Source organism: Fistularia commersonii, chromosome 12, assembly GCF_037954325.1.
Source record: "Fistularia commersonii isolate RoL2024-O1a breed Wild chromosome 12, RoL_Fcom_v1.0, whole genome shotgun sequence".
NCBI lineage: Eukaryota > Metazoa > Chordata > Actinopteri > Syngnathiformes > Fistulariidae > Fistularia > Fistularia commersonii.
This window is the reverse complement of record NC_141295.1, coordinates 4,990,977-5,003,317: the sequence shown is the minus strand read 5'-3', so window position 1 is coordinate 5,003,317 and position 12,341 is coordinate 4,990,977. Positions and strand designations below refer to the sequence as shown.

At 49.6% G+C, this 12,341-nt stretch overlaps 1 protein-coding gene across 3 annotated transcripts; it reads right to left on the bottom strand.

Annotated features, from left to right (window-relative positions):
• Window positions 1–316: 316 nt before the first annotated feature.
• sp2 (sp2 transcription factor) lies at window positions 317–10,609 on the bottom strand. 3 transcript variants are annotated; one of them, XM_086156525.1, is made up of 8 exons: window positions 10,551–10,609; window positions 8,452–8,528; window positions 6,736–7,497; window positions 5,862–6,083; window positions 5,466–5,778; window positions 4,531–4,708; window positions 4,266–4,459; window positions 317–2,505 (listed from the first exon to the last, which is right to left on the bottom strand). In XM_086156525.1, exons 1-8 carry the CDS (start codon window positions 10,555–10,557, stop codon window positions 2,405–2,407), a joined length of 1,854 nt encoding a protein of 617 aa, XP_086012651.1. In that variant the 5' UTR covers window positions 10,558–10,609; the 3' UTR covers window positions 317–2,404. The 3 variants fall into 3 exon arrangements, with proteins under 3 accessions (XP_086012651.1, XP_086012653.1, XP_086012652.1); XM_086156527.1 differs by lacking the exon at window positions 10,551–10,609 and adding an exon at window positions 10,380–10,538; XM_086156526.1 differs by lacking the exon at window positions 10,551–10,609 and adding an exon at window positions 9,220–9,363.
• Window positions 10,610–12,341: the final 1,732 nt, after the last annotated feature.

Sequence of the window (12,341 nt, the reverse complement as noted above, 5' to 3'; positions counted from 1 at the left end):
GCTCGGTTTTTGTATTTTTGTGTTAAAATTCAGATTTTTGTTGCATTTTAATAAAGTCGAGAGAGTGGAAAACAGATTTATTCAATTTCCCCTTGCCGTAGCAGTCTTGTTTGTTAACTCTATCACATGATCTGGATTTAAAAGCAGCGTTTTGACACTTTTGTAAAAAGATTAAAAACCATTTTTGTGTTTTTGAAATACAAACAGGTGTATTTCCTTTTGCGTAAAACACCAGGAATACTTCACTTCGGCTCACCTAATGAACGCATTTACACAAATAAGACACCCAAATGAATCAAATAAAGAGGCGGAGTAGTTTGACCTCTTTATTCGGGGGGGGGGGTTGTGTGTGTGCAAAACTGTTTTAGCACCTTTTTTGAACACATTATTAAAAAAAAAAAAAAAAAAAAAAAAAAATGAGTTGCTGGTTTCTCCTGGGATCTCCTGAAACGGTTACAGTTGGCTTGACAACCGACACGTGGGCGAAAATAAATGCTAAAAAAAAACAAAACAAACAACTAATATTTTAATGCTGTTTCAATTAATTTGGACCCTGGGATTGCAATCAGTGCACAAGATATTTGCAGGGAACATAAGTTATTTTCACAATTATGAGGAATTAAACAGGAGATTTAAATACTGGGTGCAGCTGTCTAAGGCATCTTTAATTCAATAGAAAAAGATTTTTATACAAAGCAGGAATGAAGCTATACAATGTCACATTATATTTTATTCCTCTCACACTGTACAATGTCCATTTCCTTCTGGACCGGCTGTTTTTTGTTTGTTGTTGCTGTTGCTTTCTTTTCTTCTTTTTAAATATCCTATATTCACCGTGTCCGCCGGACACACGTTGTAAATACATTATTCTGACATGAAAACATAAATACAAAAGAGGCTCCGTCAGTCTGGGCCTCCCCACGCTCTTTCAAAAAAAAAAAAACAAGGAAAAACGCGTGAAATGTGAAAGTCCAACGGGTTCCAGACGCTTCCGGACAGAATCCCGACTTAAATCCGGTAAAACCGACCACCGGAAAGCTATCACATAGCTGGGGGCAATCGAGATACGATTGTCAAGACTAAAAAAATCCCAAATCGCCGAATCGGAGCGGCGATCGGTTGGGTTTTTAAACCCAAAGTCAGGTGGAGTGTAAAGAAGAGGGTTCAATAATACTGGCGCCATTTGAAATAAGTGGTGGACTTTACCCGCCCCCTGCTAAAAAAAATAAACAAAAATTAAAAAATCTGTACCGTTCAGAGCAGAAATTAAAAAACAAACAAAAAAAAAAAAAAAAAATGGCCTAGTGGTTAAGAGACGGCCGATGCGGTGACTTGAGCCTCCTGTCAGCCTCGCAAACACTTAAAACTTTATCCTCCCTTTTTTTTCTGACTCTACTTTTATTAAAAATAACATTTCCCCCCGGCTGGCGGTCAAACCCGACCCAAGGTAGCGGCGCCGACGGTACCTCTCGACTTTTTAAGACCTTAAAAAAAGCGGCGTTCCCAAACGTGGCGTCCCACAGGGCTCCGCCTCAGGTCCTCCCGTTTTTCATTTTTATAATAATTTACTGATCAAATCAAATAATTTACTGAAATATCGGTTAAAACCTTTTAAGATAAAGGTGGCTTCAGGGCCCGGCTCTTCTCCCCCGGGGGATTTTCTTCAGAGAATCGACCGGAAAGATCTGAATCTCCCCGCCTGCGTTCCGGTTTTCGCCGATTCGGGTTTCGAAGTCAAATTCGAAGAAAGACGCGCAGGTTTCCGGGCTCCGGAAGTTTCTCCGGGAAGACGAGCTAAAGAAAGTCCTTCCACGCCGTCACCTCTACTTCCTGCGCTCGCCTGTTACAACTACATTGAAAAGCCTTATAAATAGTTTATTCCTTTTTTGCGGTGCGACTGAAGACGGTATGCGGGTACATACTTAAGAAAAAAAAAAAAAAAGCCGATGTAAACTTTCTTTAAAAAAAAAAAAAAAAAAAAAAGAAAAAATGTCTTGGCGCCGTGGTCCGCAACATTAAAAGATGTTTGTAAATCGGCAGGAGAGAAAAAAAAAAAAAAAAACGCAGCCGAGATACAACCGTGGTAAAAACAATGGGTAAGATTCCAGTGAGGTAAAATCAGCGTCTGGTGAAGGTGGTCCCGCTGTTCCTACGACAAACAAGTGCAAGTAAAAACAATCCTGTCGGGACACTGGAGTGGAAACCGGAGTCCTCGGGGTTTTGGCGGTCGGCGTCCGAAGACCCCGCTTGAGAAAAGCCGTCCCGTCGTCCTCGGGGAGCGGCGACGTCGGCGAGGGTTTCCTTTTCCTCTTCGACGGGGACGGGTGACGGACGCCGCCTCCCCGTCTTCCCCCCGAGTCTTTGGCCGGAGGGTCGAGTCCGTGGCTCGGCGGCGGCTCCTCCCTCACAGGTTCTTGGTGTTGATGTGAGTCTTGTAGTGCTTGGTCAGGTGGTCGCTCCGCATGAAGCGCTTCTGACACTGGCTGCACTCGAAGCGTTTGTCCCCTGCGGAGGACGACAAGGTGGAGATGAGTCCGAGAGACGCCCTTGTTTACGTTCGGTTTTCCACCGGGTTGGATTCTGAGGCTCCTACGGCTGACGGCAAATATTGCCTGGACTATGGAAAAGGCTTATTTCGTCATCAAAATAATTGATATGGTATATATACTGCTCCAAAAAATAAAGGGAACACTTGAACAACACAATGTAACTCCAAGTCAATCCCACTTGTGTGAAATCATAGTGTCCACTCAGGAAGCAACACAGATTCATTTGGACTTGTTTTAAGGACATTACATCAAAGTTGGATCAGCCTGGAGTTTGTTTTTACACTTTCATTTTGAGTGTGATTCCTAATCCAGACCTCCATGGGTTGATACAATTGATTTCCATCGATCATTTTGGTGTGATTTTGTTGTCAGCACATTCAACTGTGTAAAGAGCAAAGTATTTCATAAGAATATGTCATTCATTTAGATCTAGGATGTGTTTTTTAAGTGTTCCCTTTATTTTTTTGAGCAGTGTACACAAAAGTACTTCAGGGGAATCCACCTTCTCCATCCGACCCTGAACTCTGGATCCTCCTCTCTCATGATGTACAGCCATCTTCTCTTTGGTTTTTCTTCTAGACCTCCAATTCCAGCATTCATCAACCAATCTATCCACTCTCCCTCCTCTGTCCACGACCCAACCATCTCTGTCCTTCTCTCCAGAACATCCAACAACATGATGGACTCCTTCCTGATCCTCTCCATCCTGGTGGCTCCCAAAGAGAACCTCAACATCTTCATCTCTTCGTCTCCTCCACCTTCCTTTCCTTCTGGCTGATGTTCTTCTATCTTCTTGTACCCCTGACACTTTTCTCCATCTTCTTGAACCCGTCTTTTCCACACTCTGCTCTGGACTGCTGACCCCAAGTACCTGAAATCCTCCAGCTTCTTGATCTCCACTCCCTGTAGCCTCACCATTCCACCCGAGTTCCTCTCATTCACACACATATATTCTGTCTTGCTGCAACTAACCTTCGTTCCTCTCCTTTCCAGAGCATACCTCCACCTCTCTAGATGTTCCTCCACCCCTTCTCTGCTCTCACTACAGATCACAATGTCATCTGGAAACATCATGGTCCATGGAGGTTCCTGTCTCACCTCATCTGTCGGCCTGTCCATCACCATTGCAAACAAGAAGGGGCTCAGAGCTGATCCCTGATGGAGTCCCACCTCCACCTTGAACTTCTCGGTTACCCCTACAGCACACCGTACCAGTGTCTCACAGCGTGCATACATGTCCTGCACCAGTCTTACATACTTCTCTGCTACCCCTACAGCAAAGCGTACCAGTGTCTCACAGCGAGCATACATGTCCTGCACCAGTCTTACATACTTCTCTGCTACCCCTACAGCAAAGCGTACCAGTGTCTCACAGCGAGCATACATGTCCTGCACCAGTCTAACATACTTCTCTGCCACTCCAGACTTCCTCATACAATACCAGAGCTCCTCTCTTGGCACCCTGTCATATGCTTTTTCTAGGTCTACAAAAACACAATGCAGCTCCCTCTGGCCTTCTCTGTACTTCTCTATTAGCATTCTCAACGCAAATCCTGCATCAACTTTACGAAAACGCATACCGTATAAAAAATAAGTAATAAACAAGAGCGTAAAGAAGGGGTTTTACAAAGGGAGTCGACATGAGACGCCTCGATGGCGCTAGAAGAAGCCCGAGCGTTTCATAGCGTGACGCTAACGGCGGCCGGGCTCACGCACCTGTGTGCGTCCTGGCGTGCCGCTGTAGCTCGTCGCTGCGCGTGAAACGCTTCCCGCAGAACACCCAGTTGCAGACGAAGGGCCTCTCGCCGGTGTGCAGCCGGACGTGGGCTCGGAGCAGCGACGTTTTCCTGAAGGTCTTCTCGCAGCCGGGGACGTAGCAGATGTGCTTCTTCTTCCCCACCTCGCCGGGTCTGCGCCATAAATAACGGGAGTCAGAAGACCTAAAGGTGAAGGCGGACGCCACGCCGTCGGTCCCACCCACTTCTTATCCGCGTCCTTGCAGTTGGGACACGTGCACGCCATGCGCCGCTTCTTCTCGCCCGGCTGGCTGGGGAGCTCCAGCGTGAGGGTCTGGTCCACCTGGATGGCCGGCTGGCCCTGCGCCGCCGCCAGCTGGAGGCCCCCGCCCTGCATCGTCTGTACCGTCAGGTGCTGCTGGCCTGACACACACACACACACACACACGAGAAAACAGATTTTACCAGCCATGTTTGATGATGGCAGCCTCTTTCTAGCTAACCTACGTTGTTTTGCTAGCGCATGTTTCTGGGGTAAACAGCTTGCACGGTGTAAACTTTGGTTTTCCACGAGCACCAACTTTGACGGTATAAACGGTTTTGGGCGGCGATTTCCAGTCCGAGGGAAGAGAAAGGAATGATTCTGTCCAAAGAAAGTCGCCGGTGGACGTACGCGACTTCCTCAGGGTTTGACTTCATCTGACGCATGTAGCAGAGCTACGCTAAGCTGCTAGAAGAGCTAACAGTGATGCTAAACGGACGCTAAGGCCTTTCACAGGCAGACAAAAGCGTCAACAACCCGTGACTGCAGAAGTAGCATCCCTGTTAGCATCCACTTAGCTTCAGCCGATCAAAGAGCCATCGTAGCCTACACCCGCTAACAGTTATATCGGGAAACTCCCCGCGGGGCGTTAAAACCGAAGAAGCCTCTCGTCCGAGTATTCGAGCGAAGAAATTCACGTCCGATCGCCGAGAATTCGCCGCGACCCGGATGACGGAGAACCTCCGCAGACATCTCTCTCTGTTAGCATAGCAACACCGTCTCCGGTCGGTCCGCTAACGGCCCCGAGCCAAAAGGTCAACAAACCTCGTCAACAACAACTGGGGGCTACAAGCTATTCACACTTTTATACAAACTCTTTTTTTCCCTTCACTCCAGTTTATCTTGTCTTGCGCTCACCCCCGGCGTTGGTGATGGTGACGGGCACCCCCTGGACCTGGACGCCGTTGATGCTGATGGTCTGCACGGCCTGGGCGGCCGAGGAGAGCTGCGAGGCGTTCAGCGCGATCATCCCTCCCGCCGGGGCGATCTTGGCCAGAGTGCGTTCCTTCCGCGCCCCCGCCTGGGCCTTCTTGGCGCCGACCGCCGGCGGGGCGCCGACGACGGGTACGGGGGCCGCGGTGGCCACGGTGGAGGTGGGGGTGGTCGCCGTGGAGACGGCGTCCTGGAGCTGCACCGACTGCCACTCGCCCGTCGCCGTTTTGAAGAGAATCTGCGGAAAGAGGAGGACGTCTTTTCCCGTCCGGCCGCTTGCGAAGAGCGATGTTTTTAGCCAGGTTTTTAAAAAGCGAGCACCTGAGTCGGCGTCGGGTCCGCCTGGGTGACCTGCACGCTGGGCGGGACCGACTGCCTCTGCGGGACCTGAGGCAGCGTGGCGGAGGCGGCCTGGACCACCTTCAGGGCCTGCTGGGGGATCTGCACCACCGGGGAGGACTCCTGCTTGGGCTGCACCAGCTGGACCTGCTGCACCACCGCCGGCTGCCCGGGGCTCTGCAGGATCAGCAGGTTGTTTCCCGCCTGCGCGCAGACGGGGTAGGTTGTCACGGCGACGAGTATCAGCGCCATTGCGTTCACGTCAAACGGCGACGGAGCGACGGTTTTAAAATAAGGATAAGAATAAGAACAACTTTATTAATCCCGAAGGAAGTTGCTGTGCCGGAGTTACAGAAAATATAACAGTAATAAATAATAAAAGAAAAGGCAGAATTAGAAATAAAAATAAACTATCAACTATAAAGTGTCTTAGTGAACAAAGAGGAGCGGCTTCACTCCGTCCATTCAGCTCCATTCAACAATTTCCTTCGGGATAAATAAAGTTGTTCTCATCCATAAATGGAGTTTAGACGTAAATTATAAGTTACATTTAGCAGCACATTAAGCGTGCAACCAGTAATTAAGCGATAGAGCGCCAAATAAAAAACCCATCTCTTACATCGTTGTTCCATTTTCCCGATAAATCCAGTATTTACTATAATAACACTGTTAAATACAGTGTTTGTCAATAACAAAGTATATTTTTCTGATTTAAAAACACTTGTTTCAACGGGGAATTTAACCTGATATACGAGCTCGGCCACGACTGAATGAAACTCCCACGTCAGGGTGTGACTGCGCTCGAAAGTACATCACCAATACGGCGGCGGCGGCGGCGTGAAGATGGCGGTCGTACCTGGATGATGTTGTCGCCGGCTTCTATCAGGATGGTCTCCATCTGCTCGGGAGGAGGGGAGGCGGCTTGCGCGGGAGGAGCGGGCGGCGGCGGCGGCGGAGCGGCGAGCACCACTTTCTTCTTCCTCCCCCGCCGCGCCTTCCCCGGGGTGGGCGGCGCCACCGCCGCCGCCGTCTCGGTGACGATCTGAGCGCCGCCCACCTCCCCGGTCGCCACGTTGAGCGGCAGCGTGAGCCCGCCGGGCAGCTGCACCACGTTGGCGTTGTTCCCCTTCCTCGGTTTGGGCGACGGCTTGATGGCGACCGTCTTCTGCGGCGTGACGGGGGCGGCGGCGGCCGGCGGCGCGGGCACGGTGACGGGCGCGGTGATGATGGCCTGGTTGGTGCCGGGGATGAGCTGGATCTGGCCGCCCTGCGGCATCACCTGGATGGTCTGCGGGCCCTGGATCTGCGGCATCACCTGGTACTGGATGTTGGCGGGCGCCGGCGTCCCTCCGCGCGCCGGGCTCTGCTGGATGGTCAGGACGATGGGGCTGCCGGGCGCCGTGGAGCCCAGGCCGGCGGGGAGCTGGATCACATTGCCTTTGGCCGACAGGAAGCCCAGGTTCTTGGGCGGCGCCGGGGCGATGGGCGCCGGCTTGATGGGGAGGAGCCTGCGGGGCTGCGGCTGTGCGGGCGGCGAGGTGACGGGCGCCTGGGCGGCGGGAGGGCCGATCTTACTGCAAGTGGCCGCCAGGAGGGCCAGAGGGGAGGGCTGGGCGTCCTGCACACACACACACACACACACACACACACACACACAGTGAGCAGGAGAAAGCTCACAGCATCCTGAGTGACCTGAACGCATCGGAGAGGAGCTATCAAGATGGAGCTACCAGGATTTTTGCTCCTCTCGACACCCGAACGGCTCTCCGAAGGTTTTTGGAGATGAGCGAGATGTTCTCCAGACCCCCGAGTGATACTTTTGGTCATGGAAGGATGTTCACGCCGCGGTTGCAGCCACAGCGCGACGAGGTGAACGGAGGGGGAAGGAAACGGGCGACCGGTGCACCCCCGCGGGGGGACACAGTTGGTACGATCCGGCCGGGTCGCTCCACGTGCGATTCGATTCGAGGATTAAAAATCCAGAAACTCGAGGACATATTCTGCTAAGTTTACGGAAAAACGTCGACCCCTTCTAACCTCCCCTTCCACCCGCCGACAGACGGCCAGAAGACACGACAACGTCGAGACCAGAAGAAAAAGGGAGGTTTTTAGTTCCACCTGCGAAGCTTTTGCGCCGTGGTGCGGTCCGACTGTGCGTTCCTCAAGCTGCGGGACAAGGAAGCATTCTGCATGAATGTCAGGTCACATGCCGACTCCACACACACACACACACACACACACACACACACCTGACGCCTGTGGGGACGCCAGCTGACGGCACAAATCTGTGTGACATGCAAATGTGGACTGCTGGGACAAACGACATGCAAACAAGTGTGTGTGTGTGTGTGTGTGTGTGTGTGTGCGTGTGTGTGTGCAGCTGCTGCTCAGTGTGATCTGCAGGGCTGGATGGATGTGATGGAGTGGATAAAGCAGGCGTCTCCTTCAGGCCTTTAGTCATGTGACCGGGCGCCATATTTGAATTCTTTTTAACGTCCAGGCTCAATTCTCACGACCCGCAAACGCACGATGAGCACACGCCACGGCGGCGGCGGCGGCGGCGGCTACTCACTTGCGAGGTGGCGGTGGAAGGCTGGAGGTATTCGCTGGGACTGACGGCAACAGTGGTGGCCATATTGTCCTGTTGATCTGAAACACACACACACCTTTCAGTCCACGCTTTCGGGGATCATTCATTTTCACCATAATAAAATGAGATGCGACGACGCTTCGGCTCATTTAAAATGTTCCCCGGCCAATGACCGTCTCTTTCAGGACGTTCATTTATGTCAAAGCGCCGCCCGCAGACACGCACGTCGAGCCAGTGACCGTGTTAGATGCCTGCAGATGGACGCCGTCTTCTCCTAGACATGCAACGATGAATAATTCTCCCCGTCGGGAGACACGGGACGCCACTTTGACAGATTCAAACTTTAATGCCCCCGGTCAAATATTAACGGGGTCAAAATATGCTTTGTTGCCATGGCAACCCCCCCCCTTTTCTGACGCTCGCCGTTTAGTTGTGATAGGTCGGGCTGAGTTCCCGGGCGGGGTTTGGTCCAATAGGGCGGAGGGGGGGGGAATGAGGGGCGGGGCTTCCTGCTTGTGACATCACACAGGTTCCAGAACGAGAGCGGAGTTCGAAAGTTATTGATAAATTATTGAAAACAAAATGTTTTCGTCTCTTCCTGTCGACCGTTTCCGAGATATTTCATTGGTTCATTCATCTCCCCCAATCAGCCTATCGCGGCCGTCATTGGCCGAGAGGCGGGACTCGCCCTGGACCAATCAGAGAGCCTCTCATCCACACGTACATATAGATGTACAACTATTCACTCACTCATTCACAGCTCTGGACAATTCAGTGAATCTCCTGCGTGTTTTTGGAGGATATATTCCTGGCAACCCATCTCCCTGACTTTCCGTCAGGATCATGTGGCGCTTCCGGGGTTTTGGACGGGGCAGGTAGAGCTCCGATGTGGCCCCGAGGACCCCGCGGAAGCCCCAGTCAACAACACTCACATGACTTTTTTTGTGTCTGCCAGGCAGTTAAATCAACAAACAAACAAAAACACACATGCATGTGTGTCTTTTCACAGGACCGTGCAGGATAATAGGGTCCCTGTCCCGCAACAGAACCAGCTGAGCTCAAAATACGACCCCGGGTTTCACTTCTTTCAAGAGCTAAATAAATAAACAGAGACGATCACATTCCTAAAACCCCGTGAGCTCATTACAGTAAGTTTAATGTCACGAAGGATACTTCTTTTAACGCAGAATTTACTTTTGTTTGTGCAAGAAAGGGGCCCCTGAAGTGCAGTTATCTAGGAGCTTTGTGAGATGGAGTGACAGCACAGCTAAAAGGCAGGAAAACAAAAGGCCTGAAAATGTGTGTGTGTGTGTGTGGGGGGGGGGTACTTTTCCAGTTTGAACCCTCTGAAAGTTTGTTTGCGATGGAGGGGGTTCGGATGCACTGCAGGGGGGAAACATCTGATGGGGGTATGACAGAGCCCGCTCAAACAACAACAACAACAACAACAACAAGAGACACACACTTCCCAAGCCCTGCAACCCGGGGATGAGAAGCACCACCGGGGAGCGGAGGCCGGCGTCCTCCGCAGCCCTGACACGGCCGACGGTGGCCTCACACCGTGGCCGCCGTCGACACGCCACTGCTTTCACCAGCGAGCGTTAGCAAGCTAACTAGCCTAGCTAGCAGCGGCAAACTGATGGAGCTAGCGGCTAGCTTAAGCTGATTTTTTCCCCCCTCTCTTTTTATCCGAGCGTGGCTTAGCTGCTGTCGGTAAAACGAATCTGCGTGGGGCCGATAACTTTGTGTCCCGTTGCGGAGGGGTGTGGGGAGGGAACGGAGGGCTGGACCGTCGGCTCCGGGGGAAAGCAAGTGAACGACCAGCTGCATTGGTTTAATTAGCATATCCCGCTAGCTGAAGGATAGTTAGCAAGTCAAACTCTTTGATAACGTTACAGAAAAAGGCAGACCTATTCCGGAAGTGCGACGCTCTATTTTCTTTGGTCGCACAACTGCGTGACTTCCGCTACAATATTCTCCATTTTGACACGAAAACGCCCGCCGCGTTTCGGCGCGGCGCAAATAACATGTTTTACGAAGTAGAATGTAATATAAACACCAATGTTTTAATTCCTACCCACCGCTCATGACGACATTCGCTCTCCGTGAGCCTTGAAGACCGAGCCCCAGAAGGAATCCGCCCGCGCAGCTGCACCAATCCGCGGACAATGGAGGATCGAGTGACAGCCGCGGCGACCAATCCTCTCCCGCTGTCTCCGTGATTGAAATTCAACTTGACCAATCGCATCGCGCCACTTGCATACGTCACACGATGTACGACGGGTGAGCCAATGGCGTGTCTCGATGGCGCCTCCGGGGGGCGGTGCTTGCGGGTTTAGCCCCGTCGAGCTAGCGCCCTATTAGAGAACCACTCGGGTTTCACTGACGTCCCGGGCGGCCAATGTGAGCTCCGCGGGGCCGCCGCGTCCAAACCGGAATGACAACCGGTCCGGTCAATGAGCGCCGGGCTGCCCGCCGCTCCGCCCGCCGCCAGCCCGCTCGATGGAGGGGGGGAACCGGGATCCGGGGACCGGGGGATCCAAGCTAGCCGCCGGTCCGTTCGCGTCTCCTAGCAACTTCCACGTGACAAGCGGCGCCTGTTCTCGAGGCCACGAATTAGTGGACGCGTGTAAACAACATTTGGGGTTTGTTTCGTTAAAATCGTGTGGAAAAATGCCATTAAAATGCCAAAACAAAGCACTGAAACTGGATACAATTGTATATTACACATAATTTCAAATCGCTTATCTTCTTTACTTCTATTTCTTTTATATGAATATATTTATATGTGTGTGTGTGTTCTGATATTTGTATCAGAATCAGAAAAAAAAAATCCCCAAGGGGCATTTGGGAGCCACATGTGGTAGCAGCATCAAATTGAACACATAAAAGATTAAACAAAAAAAAGACAAAATAATATAATTTTGTCTTGTAAAAAAAAAAAAAAAAGAAAGAAATATAGATGTATAAGGGAATTACTTACTGTAAGTAAAGCTTTCTGCAATTAAAATACTATACTATTCTGTTTTATCTCTATATAATTTAATTTTAATTTTTAGCAATTTATTTATCTTTATACATTTTTTTGGTATTTTGTATTTTTCTTTTGTAAAGCCAAATATGCAAATCGAAAATTGCTAAAAACCTGATTGAATCCATCTGATTTGTATCGTTGGCCATTTATGTTCATTTGCATGTATGCCGCATCAAATTACATTCAATTCATATCTTATCTTCCATTGTATATATTGCACAGTCTTTAATTATCTGTGTCTGTATCTGGATATTCCATCTTACAAACTTTTCTGCTGTGACAATTTACTTTCCCCTTCGTGGGATCAATAATCTTATCGTAAAGATAATTTTCATGGCGTTTGCATGAAAATTGAGAGTGCATATGATTGATATCCACACTGTAAAGAAGTCAGGTGAAAGAAGCTCAACTCAAAAAAAAGCAACAAATGGCCTTAAAATAAAGACTGAGCATGAAATGTTGTATTAATATTTATATTCATATTTATTTTCCTTTTTTGACATTATAACTGTTACGCTGCTGTGATAAAGAAATTTTCCCTCTGGAGATAAATTGTGTTTTTCCTATCTTAAATAAAATATTTAAAAAAAAAAAAGAATCCGCATGAAACTATCAAGTTTGGCAGGAAAATTTCATCTTGAATAAAGTTATTTTCAAAGATTCCCTTTTATCTATTTTTTTCTAATTTATTCTTTTATTCTTGTTTTCATTTTGATACATATTTTTATCCTTGCAGTTGTTGTTGTTGTTACTTGTTCTATTTATATTTATATTCATATTTATTGTTATTGTTATTGTTTGAGAGCGAGATTGTAGTGTGCAAGGTTGACCACTAGGA

Coding starts and splice junctions, on each gene's coding strand:
- sp2 (XM_086156525.1), bottom strand. Junction 4,709..5,465: donor CACCATCACCAACGCCGGGG/GTGAGCGCAAGA, acceptor TGTGTGTGTCAG/GCCAGCAGCACCTGACGGTA. Junction 4,460..4,530: donor TGCAAGGACGCGGATAAGAA/GTGGGTGGGACC, acceptor TTTATGGCGCAG/ACCCGGCGAGGTGGGGAAGA.